The 21894-nt window shown below is 36.0% G+C and overlaps 1 protein-coding gene across 1 annotated transcript in view; it reads right to left on the bottom strand.

Moving 5' to 3' along the window:
* The window catches only part of LOC150078091 (cGMP-dependent 3',5'-cyclic phosphodiesterase-like), a 329128-nt gene that overhangs the window by 226902 nt on the left and 80332 nt on the right, over positions 1-21894 (bottom strand). The window contains exons 4-6 of the mRNA XM_090384462.1: positions 19254-19328; positions 5491-5532; positions 696-764 (exon numbers count right to left, since the gene is read on the bottom strand). Of these exons, the coding sequence (XP_090240588.1) occupies positions 696-764; positions 5491-5532; positions 19254-19328 (186 nt within the window). The remainder of the gene's footprint in view (positions 1-695; positions 765-5490; positions 5533-19253; positions 19329-21894) is intronic.

Below are 21894 nucleotides of genomic sequence, written 5' to 3'. Positions count from 1 at the left end.
AGAGTTATTCTGAAAATAAAATAAATTAAATTGCATACAGGTATGAGTGACAATCTCCAGTGCCATTAAAATAATTTAAATCTATCATTTTGCAGTGAGTATAATTTGCCTAACGTAGCCAAGTTGTCAATGTGGATATCAGTAGCATATACTTTTGAGTTGGGTACAGTCCAATTTTGCCTGACTGCCAAATTCAATTAATGGCAATATTCTTGTAAAATGACTAGTTTTAAATCTGTGGTGATTGCAGAATATAAACAAAATGATTTTTGTTTCATTTATACAAAATTTTGTATGAGCCCCTTCTGGCTTCATACAAAAATACTGTTGATTCCTTGTTATACAATAAGAATATTTATTTATAACAGTTTTGGATGACAAAGTTAGAGTACTAACTTCGTCATCCAAAGAGAGTTAAAAAGTTAGTTATCTTCTCAGTGATTTTTCTCTATGTAAGTAACATGCCTACTGTAAGATCAGCATTATTGAAATTAAAGCTAAATGTTCTTCTGGTTTCATTGAAAGTGCATGTATCTATAAAAATAATTGTTTTATTTTATGTGTATTTATTTAAACAAGTTTTTAAAAATAATTAACTATAATTCTTAAATTTCTTCAGCAGCTGGCTTAATTATTTAGGATGCCTTGTTTTACAGCAAAAAATTATTAAAACAACTAATTTCACAGTATGATACCTGTTTGATATCTTGAAGGGTCAAAATTCTTCTTTCTTTCAGGGCAGTACTAAAACTGTTATTTCTTACCTACACAAGAAACAGCAAAAAAGTAGTCAAAAATTAATTTCTTTAATTATTTTCTCCCTATTTTAATTTGTAACTAAAGTAAAACCTCTTTAACGTACACTTTAATAATTTAAATATCTCAGCAGACAATGCTCTCTTCATTCTATAGATGAATGGTTGAAGGATAATCATTTTGGATAAAGAATTCAGCAGATTTAATTGTTGATTTTGCTTAATTTCTTTAATATACTGTAAATTTAATTTTGATAAAAGTTACTTTGTGATATTTTTTCAAAAAAACAATGGTTGTTACAAGATCCACACTGAATATGTCATCTAAGGATATCATGGCAGATGGAAATGGCCTTAGGCAATTCTGGTATAAGTCACAAGTTTATCACGTGCACAGCATGTGTCATACATTCAAAAGTTGATTTAGTGGATAATCATTGCTAAACTTATGATTCTTTTCATCATTCCCAATGTAAGGAACATGCTGATCTCAGATTAAAACTTGGTGCATTACTAGAAGAATTTGAGTCACTGAAGAAATAGGTGCTTGCCTTAGAGACAAATGTAACTAGAAGATCAGCAGGGACTCAAGATTCTAGCAATCTTCCAGGTGATGCACCCCTAATTCAGATCCTAGAACAGAATAATTAAGTCCATACTTCTCTTGTTCAAGAGGATTTAGTTTGTAATGAGAGATTCCATTGCCATGGAAATGCGTAACATTTTTGTAATAAGGATAAGTGGATTGGATCCAGGGTATATCTGCCAGGAGCAACAATTAATGATGTCACCAACAGATTATCAGATTTTAAGAGAAATAAAGACAGCATTGTTATTCAAGTGGGGACTAATGATTTCAAACATACATAAAATGAAGATATGCCAGATAAATACCGGAAAAAATACTTTAAAAATGCTATGGTTAGGTCAGAATATGTATGTTGTCTGCAGTTATGACCAGCCACAACAGGAGAGATTATATGCTGAAAGCCTTAACTAAAGATTTGAGGAATCATGCAGGGCTTTTGGAAGAGGTGGGATTTTTTTTTTTCTTTTTTTTTTTTTTTTTTATCAGCATGGACACACTTGTAGGTGGAAGTGTGTATTTTGTAGAAACAAGATAGATTTAAACAAATGTGGTGCAAGAATTTTTGCCAGTACTGCTGAGGATACCTTAAGGATCCTCAGCACTCAAACTGCTATTTTGGGGGAGGGGTAATATGGATACATATTTATCTGATGATACAGGTCAGGGTAATGCTTGCACTCCTGAGTCCCTGTTTGCTGCTGCAAGAGCTGATATTGGCATGGTGTTCTGAGGGCAGTGATGTTTCAAATGAGCAGGAAGCTAATGCTAAGGAACTTAAATAATTTCAAGGGAAGACAGTGTGCCAGGGTAGTAAAATATACAAGAACACTTAGTCTTAACTGTGTATACAGAAATGTCAGAAGAAGTGTCAATAAAATGAGTGGATTCAACCTCCTGGTTAGGAAAAGTAACGATGGCATAATAGGAATAACAAAAATTCGTGCAGAAATAAGAGATGATAAGTTTCACTATAGTATATACAATATATTTAAGAAAGATAGGAAAACAGATGGGATAGAGGGTTCATGCTTATCAAAAGCAGCCTGAGCATGACAAAAACTTTCCCAGACTCAGAAGTAATACATACTAGTATACAATCTGTGTGACATGAGTTAGTTGAAAACAAAAATATAATAATGGAAGGAGGGGAAAACAATCTGCAGACCAGAAGATTGTGAAGATATGATGAGTGCCTCTATATGCAAATGAACAGGCCAACAAGTGTGAATGTGCTATTATGGGTAATTTTATTTTGTCCCTAATATACTGACACAAGTAGGAGGAAAATTCACCATGGGGATCAAAATTTTTAAATCAGCTAGAAGATTGTTATTTGTACCAGGGCAAGAATATTCTATACTTGATCACCCACAAACCAGATGACATCATAGGGATAACAGTGCAGGAACCATTATCATGAAGTGGTCACACAGTTCTAAGTTATAGGAGAACTGTGGTAGCAGTTGTTAAAGGCAAAGGAAGGACTTTTAATTTCAGGAGAGGAAATTATGACCTCTATGAGCTTGGGAGATAGCTCACAGAGTGAAAAATACATTAGAATTTATGGTATACCTTTAAAGCTATAGTCACAGAAGCCTTGAATGCATATATATACCATTAAGGAAATACAGCATGAGAACGATTAAGATTCCAAGACTGGTGATTAATGAGATAGAAAGAGAGTATGGAAAATTAGAGCGACAAAAAGTACAGAAGCCTATAGCAACCTTTTGTGGCAGTGTTATAGATCAATTTGTAACTACAAATTGATCTATAATACTGCCACAAAAGGTCAGACTGGTAAAGGCAGATTATGATAAATTGCTGGGTAAGAGAGAAAAGAACAGGAGCAAAGGGTTTTTCATGTATGAGAATACAAGAGAAAAATTAGACTGGACCCTTGTGTAATGTGTGTGACTAAACACATTTTCTCTTATGGAGAAAGTCATAGATCCAAATGTTGTGGATGTGAACAGGCACTTTGTATTGATATTTACAGATGAAAGACCCTTCATGACAAGAATAAATTGTGCAAATGAAGCTGAAAAGCATGCAATATTTGAAATTTCAGAAGATTATTTATTAGAAAAACTTGAGTCTAAACATGAAAAAAACTCCTGGAGTTCATGGCATATACTCAGTAATTTTGAGGAATGCAGCAAGGGATCTCACTGAATGATTAAGGATAATTATGAGGGCATCTCTGAACACAGGAGAGATTCCCTTGAATTATAGAAATGACAATGCATTGCCAATACATAAAAGAGGTTCTAAATGTGAAGTGAATCAACCAGCTGTGTGACTTCAGTGGTAAGAAGAATCATGGAGGGAATAATCAAGAGTATAATACAGGATCATTCAGATATAAATGGAATGCTGAAGGAAACATAGCATGGTTTTGTAAGGGGAAAATTATGTTTAACTAACCTGGTTAGCACGTTTGAGAGAATAGCCCATGAGCTGGATGTAGATAATAATTTCAATATTGTTCACTTGGATTTCAGAAAGGCATTTGACTCAGTCCCATATCAGAGGTTACTCTATCAACTGGAACATGTTTGAATCACAGAGAAAATCCTTATATGGATTGCAAGATGGCTACAGGACAGAGGCAAAGGGTTGTGATTTATGAATTTCCAGATTGGCTAACATAAGAAGTGGGGTACCCCAAGGATCAGTACTGGAACCACTGCTGTGTTTGATTTTCTTAAATTATATCAACATAGGAATACAGAGTGTGATGTCAAAATTTCAGGATGATGTCAAGGTCAGGATTATTGATTACTGGAACAATTTGAATTCTTAGGTAGTTGAAGCTGAAAGTTTAAAAAAATTTAAATGCCAACTGGATAGTTACCTACATGAAGGAAGTGCATAATTTCTATTTTATTATCTACTTTTTTTCCCTTTTTTTGGCCAATACATAAAAAGCCTGCATTTTCCTTGCACTATATGGCTATCTCTAGGGGTTGAATTAATATTCAACTGCTAGAGACAGCTTTTGATGAAATTTTATATTTGGGTCTTTTAGAAAAATTTGTCCTGCCACCCCAAATTCATTAAAATCAAACCAACAGAAATCTGGGTTTTTTTTTGCTTTTTTTTTTTAAATAAAATTCAGTTCTTTAAATATAAATGGAAGTATATTTCAGAAGTTTGGGCATTACTCAACAAGGAAAACACAGATCAACAACAAATTTTACGAATAAGTTTTTTTAGGGTGTAGGAGAGTTAAGACAAGTGTACAATTCTGCTGTTTGATATAACATTTAATCTTGCACCTTAAAACCACCTAGAGTAAATTGTTGAAAATAATCTGTTGCATGTATAAAACTTTATGGAAGGAGCTTCATATAACTATCTACAAAATAAAAATAAATAAGAGTGGTTGGGCAAAAAAGGTAAGCCTTATGGTAGGTAGTATATCACACAGATATATTTCAACACTATCTAGCAACTGCATTGAACGCATAAAACAGTAAAAACTTGTGGGCATCTCTGGTAACTGTTTCAATTAAGAACAGTTGATGCTACGATATTCCTCAAGGTGCTGGAGGTGGTGGGCTCTCTAATGACCTCCAAGGAAAGACCTAGTACCGAAACAGGCCAATTAAAGGCTATCAAAGGCACATTTAAGTGCTTCTTTTACAGAAATAACAGTGGAAGGAGGAATTGTTATTGTTATTGTTATTTGGTTTTTAGGAGCATTAGCAACTAAGGCCATATTGCTCCGGGATATGCGGTGGTCATTCCTTGACCTTTCCGCATCCTCCGTATTTGGTGGTGACGGGCTCGAACCCCGGTCTAATCAAGAAGCGGGTGCTACGCACTGCTGCTCCTTCCACCTGGCTACGGAGGCGCCAGGAAGGAGGAATGGTTAGATGGATTTCTTTGCATTCCTTAAAGCTTTAACCTAGCTCTTGTACACCAGCTTAATGGGACCAATAAAACAAAATAATCAGCACATTTTGTTATTATTCCAAATAACAAAATCTTAAACAATGTGCAGATGCAAAATAAGAAGTACCCCTGCAGGAAGTCAGAAACAATTCTCTAAGAAAAGAGAAGGGGAAAAATGTATTAGGTACAAATATATATACACACACCATTGTTTAAAATAACTGTTCTAAACTTAAGAATACTTACTGGAAATTTTATCTCTTCTTCTAATACTTTGTCTCCGGCTACCTAGAATTTATACAAACATAAGAAAGCTGCACAAAAATAATAATACTTATGATTATATTACACTTAAATAGATGTTTTCGGCAGCAGCAAGTTTGAGAGGGAACCACAGAGGGTAGGGTAATACTCTTGAGCATTACCCTACAGTTATCAGCAGTGATTATTCATGTATAAAGAATTTGCAGATAAAGGAACCACTAGGTGGCAGTGATCACAGTGTATTGATGTGGGATTTACTAAAGATATAATTACCATCAGGGGTAAAGGGAAGGGTTTTTACTTCCGTAAAGGAGACTACAGTGGTCTCAGACAGTTTTTAAATTCTATGCAGTGGAACCAACTGATGATGTCACCAACAGCAAATTCTAAGTGGGAAGCATTCAAGGAACTAATCGTGGAAGCTACAAGGCTTTTCATACCGATTATGAAATATTGTTCAATGTCAAATGAACTGAGACTCATGGCAGAGAAGAAAAATACATGGGATGCATAGAAATTATAACGTGACACAGAAGCCTACGGCAGATATAAGCTAGTCTGTAATCAAGTCACAAAGGAGGTTAGGCAAGCAAATGTAGATTATGAGAAATCTTTGGCAAAGGATGCTAAGAAAAACAGCAAGGACTTCTTTACTTATATAAACCTCTAGAAGGAAGGGGATGAATCAGATTGGTCCACTTGATATTGATGGTTCGACTGTTGATGATCCTGTTCAGATAGCTGATAATCTGAATGCGCATTTTGCATCTACATTCACACATGAGGAATTATTAAGGGAGGAAAATGCCAGAAGTTTATCAAACTGTAACAGGGTGTTTATGATTTTGTAATAACTGAGAACAAAATGGAGGAGAAATTGCAGTTAAACATAAGAAAGGCAGGGTGGATGGGATCGATCTAGTTATATTAAAGGTGGTGGTAAAGGAAGTAAGAAAACCCTTAGCCATAATTATGAGAGCATCCTTGGAATCAGGGGAAGTCCCCACAGACTAGAGATGTGCAAATGTATCCCCAATTCACAAAGGGGATCTAAGGGTGACACGAGTAATTACAGACCAGTTAGTTTGGAGTCACTTGTTAAAGATGCATTGCAGGATCATCTAAACAAGACTGCAGTAATAATTCAGACACAGAATGGGTTTGTTAAGGGAAAGTCTTGTCTGACAAATTTGATTGGATACTATGATATGGTTACAAAGGAACTGGATTCAAAAAATAATTTTGATATCATATACTTAGATTTCAAGAAAGTTTCTGACACTGCACTGTTGCACATGGAAGACTACTGTACAAATTGGAGCAGTGTGGTACTAAGAGTAAGTTTCTACAATGGATAAAAGGGTGGTTGAGTGGGAGAAGACAGAGTGGTAATCAATGGATGCTACTCTTCATGGACTAATGTTATTAGTGAGTCTCCCAGGGTTTTGTGTTGGGCCCACTATTGCTTTGTATATTTATCAATGATACTGATGAAGGTATATCAGACTTAATATCAAAGTTTGCAGGTGATACAAAGAGTGGCAGAGTTGTTAATAACAGTAATGACAGTGTGCTACTGTAACAGCATCTAGAAAATTTGGGGAGATGGGCTGAGAAGTGGCAACTGAAGTTTAACTTTGAAAAATGCAAAGTACTGCATATGGCAAAAGTAACCTTAGAGAAACGTATCAACTGTGTAGTACTACACTTAAGGTGGTAGAAAATGAAAAATATCTGGGAGTAATTGTGAAGTCAAATATGAAGTTTTCTGAGACAGACAGGCTGCCAGAGCGGGTCATGAGGTATTGTCAATGATATACGGGAATTTTGCTAGTAGGGAAAAGGAGGTGATTATCCCTTTGTATAAGGTAATGGTCAGTCCACACCTTGAGTAGTGCGTATAGGTCTGAAAGCCTCAGTTTAGGAAGCATGTAGAGTTGCTTGAGCATGTACAAAGAAGGGCAACAAGATTGGTGAGGGGAATGAAGGGATCCTCTTACCAAGAGAGGCTTAAATTCTGCAAATTGCAGCAGCTGGAGACTAGGCACCTGAGAGATCATCTGATTGAGGTGTCTAAGGCCTCGAATGGGAGGAGCACGCTGAATTCTAATGGGTATTCTTCTGCTTGCTCAGATTATGAACCTGAAGGGGAATAAATTCAAATTGAGGAAAGACAGTTGTAAAATAGATGTGCCGAATAGAAATTCAAGGAGGGACCGGACAAATTTTTAAAGGATATGGATGTGTGAATTGTTCTTTTTTTTTTTTTTTTTTTTGGCTGATGCTACAAAAACTCATGCATTTGCTTTCTTGCATCACATGATTCCATTACTACTACTATTATATATTTACTTTAAAAAGATTCAGTATTAATTATTCTTTATAAAAAGTGAAATAACAAAGAGACATAAGGTTTAATGACAGCAATATGCTGTAAAAAATACAATGAAAAATTTTAACAATTATAGTGGTCATTTTTGTAACCAGAGTAATTTAAGCCAACAGTAGACTAATTAAGTTTTGTAATGAGAATACTGCAGATGAAGACAACCAACATTCCTTTATTTTAAAGGAAATATCTTTACCTGCTTTTATATTTAAAATGCCCAAGAAGTACAGTTCCCATATTTTACAGTTATCTTGTTACTTCAAACACAATTTACAGATATAGGCCACTGGCACAGGAAGAGTACTGATCCTAGACATCAAAATGATTATAAGTGTTAGGGAAATTAGAAAATGAGAAACAAAACTCAACATCAGTGTTTCTTCACAACTTATCTCTTTTTTGTTTCTGTGAAACTATATCATTTTGGTTTGTGTTTAAAATCTAAGTAAATGAAAAACTTATATCTGAGTGGAAATGAGACACCCTAAAAACTGCAATAAAATTATCATATATCTCTATATATTTTGCTACATGCTGCATTGATTTTGAATAGCACTTACGAAAGGATACATATGCTTGCTGAAACATTCTTGTCTCCTCTGCTTCTAATGTTCTGGAAGGGCGCAAAATAAATAAAATAAAACAATAAAAAATTTTTAAAAAAAGTCACTAACAGGAGATACCATCAACTTGCTGAGTCATCCATTATCTCCCTTGCCAGTCATTTAGAAAACCTGTTTAGTGCAAAACACAAACTTAATATCTATGAAAAATAAAAAATATCAAGGATCTCATAAATCCTTGAGCAGTAAAGATATCTACCTCAAAGAGGTAGAGAACAGTCATCACTGTGATACCTTTATAGACCAGATGGAAGCATAATTCACATTGCCTTCAGGTGAGAATATGCCAAGAATTGGTTTTAAGACAAAATTTGTCAAAAGAGCATTCTCCTAAAGAGAGTGTGTTGGGGATGCAATATATCAGGGGCAACCTCTCTCTCTTTCTCTCTCGAGCTGAAGGAATGCTAGCACACTGTCACTTTCCCACAGTATCCTGCTTAGGGATAAATAACAGTTATTGTAACAGGTTAACTCACAAATGACCTTGAACTCCCCTTTAAGATACCATAACCATTTTTGACATGTATAAGACTGTCTATCTTAGCCTGAGACTGCAATGCCATCATTCTCTAAACAACTATCTACAATCCAAATCTTCCAAACATTATTGCCTTCTACAGAAAACCTAATCAGTTGTGTTCAGTACTGTGTTAAATTTGAAATGAATGGTGGTGGTTTTATGTGAGACTTTTACAGCATGCCTAAAAATCAATTTTACAGGAAAATTTTAAATTAATATTATGATGTTATATTAAAGTTTATCTTGTTAAATTACATTAGTATATCAAATTTAATATTAAAAATATCAAAATTCATGCAAAAAATTATGTAATTATGCTTAAATTTATAATTTGGTTGTTATCTGACATTTGGAAATTGGTCTATAATCAAAGGTCTATATACAATCATTAATCTTCAGGGATGACAAATTCTGGAATAAAAATTTGCTCTCAACAGAATTGGATAAGATAATGAAGAATTAAAAAAAACCAGTCCTTAGGTAGAAATAATAAATATTTAATCTGAAATAGCGAACATTTATATATGTTGTTAAAAAATCATACAACAAAAACAATTTAAAATCACTGGCAGCTAGATGGAAGATGTCAAATAAGGAAAATTAAAGGAAGATAAAGTACAAATTCTCTATTCAGACCTTTATAATTTAAAATGCATGCTATTTTTAAATTTTATATATGTATTTTATTTATAATCATAATAAATAAATTACATTTATTTATTATTAATAACATAATTCCAATCTTTTTCAAGATGGTTTCACAATCACTTTGTAAAAGAAGTAAAACCATTAAAAAGGTAAAATTAAATAAAAATGAAAACATTAAAGCATTGTTATTGTTAGGTAATGCAATTGCGCATCCCATTATTGAAATTTTATCAAGCAATGATCGCAACATCAAATGACTTTTCCTACCTCCCAGTACGACAGCTCTCAAACAGCCACTAGATCAGAGAATCATTCTCAACAGTAGTAAACAATTGAAGAGTTTTTTTTTTTTTTTTTGCTACAGGGGCTCTATCATCTGGGCAGTTGGCACAGGGAAAGTGAATACATTAGAATTATGGAATATCTTTAAAGCAACTGTCAAAGAAGCCCCAAATGCATTTTTTTAGAAAAAAGAAGTCCATATGTCACTAAAAACTAATTGACTGACAACAAATTTTATTTAAAATATAGCTACAAGGTTGTTCATCAATACAGTATGCATTCAAACATTTGCTTACCTTTTCTGTCTGTGATTTCTATTTGGATTGTTTATTGGATATCAACTGATTATGACTGCTTCAAGAAAGATAATGTTGCAAACTTTTCCTTCTTAAGAAATGCTGAGTCAAAGTTTAATTTATAACAATTGTCCTGCTGTCTAGACTCGGCAGGCCAACTGTTACAAGTGTCCTGCTGAATCAAATGCAGAGCATTTCCAAAGTTTCCCCAGAAAGAAGTCTGAAGTGTATTTTTGCTCTTTCTCTCTTTTTTTTTTTTCAACTAGATGAATATTCTCTCAAATTCAGTACTGCTATATGGATAATTTGTTATATTTCATGCTTCCCATGTGCACTTGTAAGTTCTCCAACCAAGGACTCTTCTTTCTTATTTCATAATAGCATCTGGTAGATTCTAACAGTGCAACTGAGAGAAATGATGCTGCAAAACCCCTGCTGCTTCATCTAGTTCTTAACCTTTAATGACATCAAGAAGTATTGAAAACTTGTCCATAAAAAATTTCAAAGTTTAAAATGATGCAATGCTAATTAGTGAAATGTGTGTGCTAATTTGGCATTCATAAGAACATAATCTTTCAATGGGAACTTGTAGTCACATGCAGCAATAAAATGCTTCATCACTGAACAAAAGAACAGCATCTTCTCTTGTTTTAGACCTTCCATGGCAGTAAAAATGACTATGATTAAATCAGAATCATCATCCTGGTTTAGTGACATTAAACAAAGATGACAATTTTAGCTCTTCTTTATCTAAATTTGCTGTTTTATCTCTTCATTCCAATGTATTTTACCTTGGTGCACAGATGTGAAGTACATTGGCTTGAAAATTGGGATTTTAAAATGTTAGCATAACATTACAATAAAATGGAAAAACTGTTTTATTCAAGCCAGAGGAGAGAACATAATCAGACTTTCTTCAGGATTGAAAAATAACACACCTAGAAGTATCAGCTTTCGTGGCCTGTTAGGATTGCTTTCCCCAGAAGTTTGCAATTCAAAAGTTATTTTTCTTGGTTAGGTCATTAATTCGTCTTCTTTCAAAACTTCTTATGGATCATAAAGTGGATTTGGACATGAACCAGTGCCACTCACAAGTGATCACTTGTTATACTTTTCAATTCAGTAAGTCTGAAAAATGCTCATATAGCTTTTCTCATCATTCTAACCTCTTCTTTAAATACACTTGTCAAAGGTAGAAATTGTTCTACCAGTCTAGTTAAACATTTACCCAAAGATAGCCAATAGCTCATTCTTTGAAATATTTTGATGGCATGTATTCATTGAAACATCTGTCTCTTCTTTTAGCACTTTTTTCTAGATAGTAGTAAATGGCATCAGGTATTCATTTATTTTCAAAGAGCCGACTGGGCTCGCAGGGTGGGTAAAGTGCCTGCCTGGCAATCCAAAGGTCGTGGGTTCGAATCACGCCTCGGGCTTGGATCAGAGTAGTGCAAAAACCTTGGGAGGCGCATTACGGCCACAGAAGCCGATGCACCAACAACAACAAAAAAAAAAAAAAAAAAACTTTCAAAGAAAGGCATACAGCCCCCTTTTCAGTGCACTGAATAATCAGATAACAAGGACTCAAATCTCTTCTTTTATACCCCTGTTGCTCCAGTTTTTTTTTTTTTTTTTTAATTTATGCCTACCATAACAGCTGCATTATCAACACTAAGTATAAGACTTTTTTTTTAAAGGAATCCCACCTGTTTTCAAATTATTCAGAAAAAAAGCATTCAATATTGTAGCATATAGAGTCACCTTCCAATGAAATTTCAAAGGAATCCCACCTGTTTTCAGATTGTTCAGAAAAATATGCCCAATGTTGTAGCCTGTAGAGTCACGTCACCTTTTGGTGCTGGTGCCAAAAACAAGCTGCTTTTGATTTGCTATTTTTTTTTTTTTTTTTTTTTTTTGTATTACTAAAGGTCCTCACAGTGGGATATAGCTTGGAATCACTTTGATTACTACCATCTGTAGCAAGTGAAAATAGCACAATTTCTGTGCAATTGCACTGACAATGTCTGCTGTTTTTATTCTTCCACAACCATATTTTTTGCTACCAATATGTAGAGAAACATTTGCTGAACACCATACCTGCACAAGTGGCACAACTCAGAGGAAAATTATTAGCATTAGCATTAGTAGAGGCATATTTTAGTATTAAATCAGCTCACACCAACCATAAGAATAAGCATTTACTGTAACTAGAATATTTATTTACATATTAAAATAAAATAAATATTTACAAAAAACTGCTATTATATTAAATATACATGTAAAAACATTAAAACTGTGATAAAATCCTTGAGATAAAATACACTAAAATAAACCGGATTAAAAGCGATAAAAACGATAAAAATCTCTGGAGCTTTCGGAAGCTTGCGCTCCCTTCCTCAGCAGTAACAAAACTTCCTGCAGCACGTCCATATATAACAGGCTCACGGTACCTATACACGTGGTGCAGTCGGCGCATGGTCTGAACTGGAAGCGGAAATAGCTCGGGAACGTGTTAAGCAAAACCGTTCATCCTTACTTAGGATAATAGTTTCAAACAGAGGATGCATACGCATACCTCTGTCCCTATTCATAATATTGTGGTCGGATGAACAGATTCGTAGGCTCTCGAGCCATTTACGGTTCCAGAACCCATGCGCTCGATCCATGATAACCGCATCCTCTGGGGAAATTTGATGCTGCTTCTCCCAAAAATGTTCGGCCACAGCAGATTTATTGTAATCAGCGGTTTTTATAGCATTTGCATGCTCCCCCAGACGATCCTTGAGCCGTCGTTTTGTCTCGCCCACATAACATTCCCCACAATCCGGGCATTCTATCCTGTATACTACTCCACTACTCAGGTCCTTTGCTATTGGGTCTTTTACCTGAGACAACACTGTGTGCAACCTCCGCCCGGGAAGCTGCACACAGCGTGTTTTATAGCCCCGCAAAATTCTAGCGAGATGCTCAGTAACGCCCGGATAGTAAGGAATGTATGCGGTAGCGACAGGAACAAACGGTTCCTGACGGTTAGACTCTATTCCTCTACTAAATCTGTCTATGATCCTCTGGGGGTATCCGCATTTTCTAAGGTCTGCTGTGACCCGTCTAATTTCACATTCTTTGTCCTCAGAGGTGGTGCAGTGTGACCCTGCTCTATCTAGTAGAGCTTTCACTACACTATTCTTATGCTGCCCAGCTTGTGCTGAACTATAATGGGTGTACTGGCCTCTGCACATAGGTTTTTTAAACACAGAAGTTTTTAGCCTAGGGCCTACCCTAGAGACCAGTACATCCAAGAAAGGAAGGGTACCTCCTGTTTCCACCTCTGAGGTAAATTGTATAAATTGGGAGAAGCTATTAAGCCAATGGAGTGCATCATCCTCTCTCCCCTTCTGGACCACGGTAAAGGTATCATCAACATACCTTTTCCATTTCTTTATGGGAAACTGACATCCACTAAAAACCTTCTCCTCTAACTCCTCCATGGCCAGATTGGCCACGATGGCGCTAATAGGAGATCCCATGGCTGTACCGTGAACCTGTTTGTACATAACACCTTGGTACACCATAGTGGTGCTGGCCAGACAAAGTTCCACACCCGAACAAATATCCTCTACGTTTAAAAGCGATCTACTACCCAAAGAGACATCATTACTCAAAGATCTTCTAACACAATATATTCCATGTTTAATTGGAATGCATGTGAATAGTGACACCACATCAAAAGAAATCATGCTCTCGTTTTCATTTACAGACAAATCTTTCACAAAATTCACAAATTCTTTACTGTCTTTTATGACATAGTTGGACGTGCTGCAGGAAGTTTTGTTACTGCTGAGGAAGGGAGCGCAAGCTTCCGAAAGCTCCAGAGATTTTTATCGTTTTTATCGCTTTTAATCCGGTTTATTTTAGTGTATTTTATCTCAAGGATTTTATCACAGTTTTAATGTTTTTACATGTATATTTAATATAATAGCAGTTTTTTGTAAATATTTATTTTATTTTAATATGTAAATAAATATTCTAGTTACAGTAAATGCTTATTCTTATGGTTGGTGTGAGCTGATTTAATACTAAAATATGAATTTTCCCAACCTCAGAGGCCTTTTTCAGGATATTGTTAGCAGCTATGGCCAATTTGTAGTGCAACACGTCCGACAATATCAAAAGTATTGTATAAAAGAGGCCAGACAGAAGCAGCATCTAAGGTTTGCGCATCGATGCAAAACGCATGGACTTATACCATATGGCTTTAGAGTCAAAACACCATTTCAGGATGACCGACTAAAGTGGGTTACTTTGTGTTATCAAAAGAAGATCATGAATATTTGGATCCGTAAGTTACATGAGGAGTTAAGAGATACTAGGAGGCAAATAGGTATGTTCTTGGATGTTATTAGTAGTAGTGTATCTTCTAGACATTTGGCTCTCGTTAGAAGATTAGTTTTGGATAAAGTTATTAGGATAGCAGACACCTATAGACAGAGGCAGATTATGAAGTTTAATAGGTTGTTGGGAGAAGGTACAGTACAACGTACAGATAGAAGTACTAATTTTGTTTACAACTTGAGTAATAGGCAACTTACGGAAGAGCAAGAGGGAGTTTTAAATTTAGGTCCTAAGTTTACGCTTGTACCTCCCAAACCTCCCATTGCGGAGATAGCAATGGGTATTGAACGGGCCATCAGCAAGCTACCGGAGGCCCTAGCTAATGAGATCCGGGTTAAATCTGCCGTTATTTTGAGCCAGGTAAAGAAAGTATCTCCGAATCTTAACTTTAGTCAAAGAAAGGCCTTGAATGAACTGAGAAGAGACGATGGAATTGTGGTTTTACCTGCGGACAAGGGCAGATCGACGGTTGTCCTAAACAAAGAAGACTATCACAAAAAAGCAATGGACCTTTTACAGAACAATAATACGTATAAAGTTACTCAGAGAAACCCGTTGGTTGGCCTAGAGCGGCGAGTTAATAAACTGGTACAGGATTGGTTAAAGGCAGAGAAGATTTCCAGGGAGACCTTTTGGTTCTTACATGCTACTGGATGTCAACTCCCGAGGTTTTATGGACTTCCAAAAACTCATAAGACAGAAGTCCCACTCAGACCTATTGTATCATTTATAGGAAGCCCCACATATGCTTTGTCAGGGTATTTGGCTAAATTGATTTCGCCTATAGTGGGCCAGTCCAACTATGTCATAAAAGACAGTAAAGAATTTGTGAATTTTGTGAAAGATTTGTCTGTAAATGAAAACGAGAGCATGATTTCTTTTGATGTGGTGTCACTATTCACATGCATTCCAATTAAACATGGAATATATTGTGTTAGAAGATCTTTGAGTAATGATGTCTCTTTGGGTAGTAGATCGCTTTTAAACGTAGAGGATATTTGTTCTGGTGTGGAACTTTGTCTGGCCAGCACCACTATGGTGTACCAAGGTGTTATGTACAAACAGGTTCACGGTACAGCCATGGGATCTCCTATTAGCGCCATCGTGGCCAATCTGGCCATGGAGGAGTTAGAGGAGAGGGTTTTTAGTGGATGTCAGTTTCCCATAAAGAAATGGAAAAGGTATGTTGATGATACCTTTACCGTGGTCCAGAAGGGGAGAGAGGATGATGCACTCCATTGGCTTAATAGCTTCTCCCAATTTATACAATTTACCTCAGAGGTGGAAACAGGAGGTACCCTTCCTTTCTTGGATGTACTGGTCTCTAGGGTAGGCCCTAGGCTAAAAACTTCTGTGTTTAAAAAACCTATGTGCAGAGGCCAGTACACCCATTATAGTTCAGCACAAGCTGGGCAGCATAAGAATAGTGTAGTGAAAGCTCTACTAGATAGAGCAGGGTCACACTGCACCACCTCTGAGGACAAAGAATGTGAAATTAGACGGGTCACAGCAGACCTTAGAAAATGCGGATACCCCCAGAGGATCATAGACAGATTTAGTAGAGGAATAGAGTCTAACCGTCAGGAACCGTTTGTTCCTGTCGCTACCGCATACATTCCTTACTATCCGGGCGTTACTGAGCATCTCGCTAGAATTTTGCGGGGCTATAAAACACGCTGTGTGCAGCTTCCCGGGCGGAGGTTGCACACAGTGTTGTCTCAGGTAAAAGACCCAATAGCAAAGGACCTGAGTAGTGGAGTAGTATACAGGATAGAATGCCCGGATTGTGGGGAATGTTATGTGGGCGAGACAAAACGACGGCTCAAGGATCGTCTGGGGGAGCATGCAAATGCTATAAAAACCGCTGATTACAATAAATCTGCTGTGGCCAAACATTTTTGGGAGAAGCAGCATCAAATTTCCCCAGAGGATGCGGTTATCATGGATCGAGCGCATGGGTTCTGGAACCGTAAATGGCTCGAGAGCCTACGAATCTGTTCATCCGACCACAATATTATGAATAGGGACAGAGGTATGCGTATGCATCCTCTGTTTGAAACTATTATCCTAAGTAAGGATGAACGGTTTTGCTTAACACGTTCCCGAGCTATTTCCGCTTCCAGTTCAGACCATGCGCCGACTGCACCACGTGTATAGGTACCGTGAGCCTGTTATATATGGACGTGCTGCAGGAAGTTTTGTTACTGCTGAGGAAGGGAGCGCAAGCTTCCGAAAGCTCCAGAGATTTTTATCGTTTTTATCGCTTTTAATCCGGTTTATTTTAGTGTATTTTATCTCAAGGATTTTATCACAGTTTTAATGTTTTTACATGTATATTTAATATAATAGCAGTTTTTTGTAAATATTTATTTTATTTTAATATGTAAATAAATATTCTAGTTACAGTAAATGCTTATTCTTATGGTTGGTGTGAGCTGATTTAATACTAAAATATGAATTTTCCCAACCTCAGAGGCCTTTTTCAGGATATTAGTAGAGGCATATGATGCAAGAAGCAAGCTTATGCAGCATCAGCCAAAAAAAAAAAAAAAACTTCCACTTCACCCCTCCATTCGTTCGAAATACCTGTCCAGCTGAGCCTTAAATTTATTTAGGCTATCAACTTCCACAATAAGGGATGGAAGTCTGTTCCACCAACCAACTACCCACTGGCTAAAGGCAAATTTCCGCACATCTATCCTACATCTGTCTTTCCTCAATTCGAATTTATGCCCTCTCAGGTGATTATTCTGAGCAAGAGAAAGAATCCCATCAGCATTGAGCATGCTCAAACCATTCAACGCTTTATACACCTCTATCAGATCACCTTGCCGGTGCCTAGTCTCTAGACACTGTAATTTACAAAACTTAAGCCTTTCTTCGTAAGAGCAACCCTTTTTTTCCATTCACTAATCTTATTGCCCTTCTCTACTCGTTCCAGCAGCTCTACATCCTTCTTGAAATGAGGCCTCCAGACCTGTATACAGTACTCAAGGTGTGGCCTGACCATTGCCTTATACAAGGGAATAATCACCTCCTTATCCCTGCTAGAAAAATTCCTGTATATCATTGACAAGACACCATGAGCTACTCTTGCAGCCCGTCTGCACTGCTCAGAGAACTTCATATCTGCCTGCACAATTACCCCCAGGTCCTTTTCATTCTCTACCACAGTCAGTATAGTACCACAGAGTTGATATGTTGCTCTGGGGTTGCTGTTTCCCATATGTAGTACTTTACATTTGTCAATGTTAAACTTCATTTGCCACCTCTCAGACGATCTGCTCAACCTTTCCAGATCCTGTTGCAGCAGCATAGCATCATTAGTGTCCTTAACAACCCTGCCAACCTTTGTATTGTCTGCAAACTTGGACATTAAGCTTGATATACCATCATCAATATTATAAATACAGAAAACAATATTGGACCCAACACTGAACCCTGAGGGACTCCACTAATAACATTAGTCCATGATGAGCAGTGCCCATTAATTACCACTCTCTGTCTTCTCCCCATTCTATGAGAGATGATGTAAATAAATATTTGTCACATATGACCAGGACCATGCAATGGTATGCAAGGGCCTCAGTGCATGGTTGGTTTTAGGCTCTCCCCTTTTGTTGTAACTATGTTATACCATTCAAGAAGTGTCTTGGCTTCCCCACTTCTGTATCAGGGACTGGGTGCATTGCATCCTATTTAGTGCACTCCCTGTTTTGCATGGCCCTACATGTGATAATATCATCGTCAGTATGAAATGCTACCTACTTTTGCATTTCTTTCCATGCACTACATATTTCCTTATGCTTATTTGTTTTACAAATATTTCATTACATCATGTTTCCTGCCATTTTGAACTGAAAAATCACATCTACATAGAGCACAGAAAACAAACATGCAATCTTTCCCAGATTCAAAATACATGAAAAATCTAACATATATTATTATTATTATTAGCTATATGGTGCAAGGAAGCCTGAGGCTTATGCTGCACCAGCCAAAAAAAAAAAACTTCTGAATTACCCTGAGTGAAATAGAGAGAGAGAGAGTCAGAAGTAGAAGGGAATCACCAAGAAAGAGAAGAATGATGATATCCAGCTCAGGACTCTGGGTGTGCCAAGTCCATACTCACCAGATGTGAGCCCCTGAGGTTAGTATGTCTAATGAAATTCTGCATCATACTTACTTGACATCTTACTGAAAGGCTGTCAATTTGCTTTGCACCACACATGTATGATGAAATGGTTGCATGTCACATAGAGCAACACTGTTATCCTGCATTCCTATTTTGCAACATAGACTATAACACCCTGTGGCCATCTCTTAATGAAAATAAGCAGAAATTTTCAGAATTTTAAAAAAATTAATTTTAATGTAGTTTTACTATTCCTTTTGCAAAAATAAAAAGACAAAAACAGTATATTTTTGCAAAAATATAGGAAAAAACTACATTATGAACTATCTTACAATAGCAAGATAGAAAAGGGGTCAAGCAAAGCCAAAAAAGACAGATTCTCTGTTATAAACCTGGAAAGTTAGCAGCTACGATATAATGCACTTTTTTTTTTGCAAATTAGACTTATACTTAAACTTACTTTGCATGACAATTCATCTTGATTCTCTGAGACCATTAATAAAAATGCTGTCTCTACATCAGTATTCTTAATTAGCTAAAATATATATGAAAATATATTATGAATAATAGCAGCAATGTACATATACAACCAATAATTTTCAAAGTAACAATTATTGTAATGACTCTATATACTATAATTTAAACTAAAAGTAAATAGTACAGTAGATATTAAGAAAATTAGATTTTAGCCAAAAACATAATCAGCCTGAAATAGGCAACATTTCATCTTGTAACTGGACAGCGCACAAAGAGCAAGAGAAATAAAAACTGACAAATACATGAAATAAATTTTTAAAAAATTAATGAAGGCTAGATGGCTTACAGTTAGAGAATGATAATGCTCCATTTTATTTTTATTCATGCTATATATATTCAAATTAACACTTCAGCCATACTGGCTACAAAACTGAAATAAAATAAAATTAAAAAAAACTATGAATAATCAAAAAAATGTTAATAACTGCACTTAAAGCATACGTGAGAAGTAATACCTCTCAGTTCATAATCTCATCATCGTCATGGTGGTGCAGCAGGTTGCGCTGCCTCCATAGCCAGGTGGGCAGGAGCAGCAGTGCATAGCACACGCTTCTTGATCAGACTGGGGTTCGAGCCCATGACCACCAAATACGGAGGATGCGGAAAGGTCACAAAATGACCACCACATATCCCCGGAGCAATATGGCCCTAGTTGCTAATGCTCCTAAAAACCAAATAACAACAACAGCAGCAGGTTGCTTGTTGTTGTTGTTTGGTTTTTAGGAGCATTAACAACTAAGGCCATATTGCTCTGGGATATGCAGTGGTCATTCCCTGACCTTTCCGCATCCTCTGTATTTGGTGGTAACGGGCTCGAACCCCGGTCTAATCAAGAAGCATGTGCTACGCACTGTTGTTCCTTCCCACCTGGCTACGGAGGCGCCCGCAGCAGGTTGCAATTAAGTTCTTGATGCTGCTAATAGCTACTAGTTAGTATGTTTACATAGAGTTTTAGTGCAATTGTTAATTTACAAGTTACCATTTAAATGGAAGCACCGTGGTTCAAATCATTTTTGAACAGATGGTTCAAATAACATACAATTATTGCATATATTTTGAAATGTATGTTCAAATATTAATGTTAAAACTATTCTGGACAGAGTCAAAGCTTGGATTACCAACATGGTCTAAAAAACAAGTGACAGCCCTAGGAATATCAATTGAAAACATCTCCAAAAAAAAATTCAAAGTCGACATTGAGTGTTTTTTGAGACTGGGTGTTATCCACAGTGAATTTGTTTTGTACACAGAGTTGATTGTGATTCAGTCTGATAGAGTGAACAAGCTCAGAAAAAGAATCAAATGAATAAGATCTGGCAAGGCAACAATGTTATTTCAACACAGTAATGTGCAAATTCACTGCAGCCATGCAACACTGCAGAATTTTGTCACTGAAATCTGAAGATCTGAATCTTTTTTATAGGCGGAGGTGAATTTTTTTGTTCCCAAAGCTTAAAGAATAATCTCCAAGGCAACAGGTATGACTTCAACAAAGAAGTTACAGCAACTGTGAAGAGATGGGTGGCCTCCCAACTGAAAGAATTTTATTTGAATGGCATACAAAAACTTGCTAAGCTCTTGGCACAAGGTATCAAGTTAGGTGGAATATACGTAGAAAAATGATATATCAGATTAAATAATTAAATGTGAATTTAAAAACCTAATTAAAATTTCATCATCATTAGATCTGTGAATGATCAAATGTATTTATACAAGTCACCGTGGTAGTACAAATCAGTCCTATTAGCCTTCTTTTCTACATCATTCCATCCACTATGTTCTTCCATGTTATCCTATTTACCATTAGTTCTTTAGCCCTAGCCAGAGCAAGTCCTCTTTCTTCTAATACTTGCTTGCTATTAATCTGCCTTCCTCTTGTTGTGTCTTTGAGTCTATTACCATTCATTTTTGCTTCCAATTAAAATAATTGGATAGAAATCACTAAAAATAGAAACCTATAATTCCTCACAATAGCACACAATATGATAAAAAAAAAAAAAAAATTGTACACACTACTAATTAAGTAAGGAACAGTCTTTTACACTGGTGGGTCATAGTATGAAGGAAATGAGAAGCAGTCCTTAACTCACTGAGCAAAGAATTCTAATTGTTTATTCAGAAGTTTATTTTTTTTAAATATATAACAGAAGGTGACCAACAGCAATATCGAAATACTTGTTGAATGTTAATTGATATTTAAATCCTTGTGAGTTAACTTATACAACCTAACCAATATATTACAACACATTACATCCTTATATGAGCTTATTTAAATAGATGACTGAACACATACAGAATCGACTGCTTCAAAAATAAGACTTGTTTCAATTAGTAAATTCACACTGAACCAACATATTTCAATGCATTACTCATGACCATAAATTAAGCAGGATTTCCTAAAATCCAGAAAGATTCAAAATTATGTAAAAATAATTTGAAGTGTTTATCTTCAGGGTTTTTCATTAAATAAATTTTAGAGACAAACTAATGGACATGTAATGGCAATCAAAGATTATGTCAGATATTTAAAATGCCCACTGTCAGCACATACACTATTGTCACTG

Source organism: Mastigoproctus giganteus, chromosome 11 (assembly GCF_048544385.1).
Source record: "Mastigoproctus giganteus isolate SK-2022 chromosome 11, ASM4854438v1, whole genome shotgun sequence".
In the NCBI taxonomy this organism is placed as follows: Eukaryota; Metazoa; Arthropoda; class Arachnida; order Uropygi; family Thelyphonidae; genus Mastigoproctus; species Mastigoproctus giganteus.
This window is presented reverse-complemented; position numbering and strand designations above follow the sequence as displayed.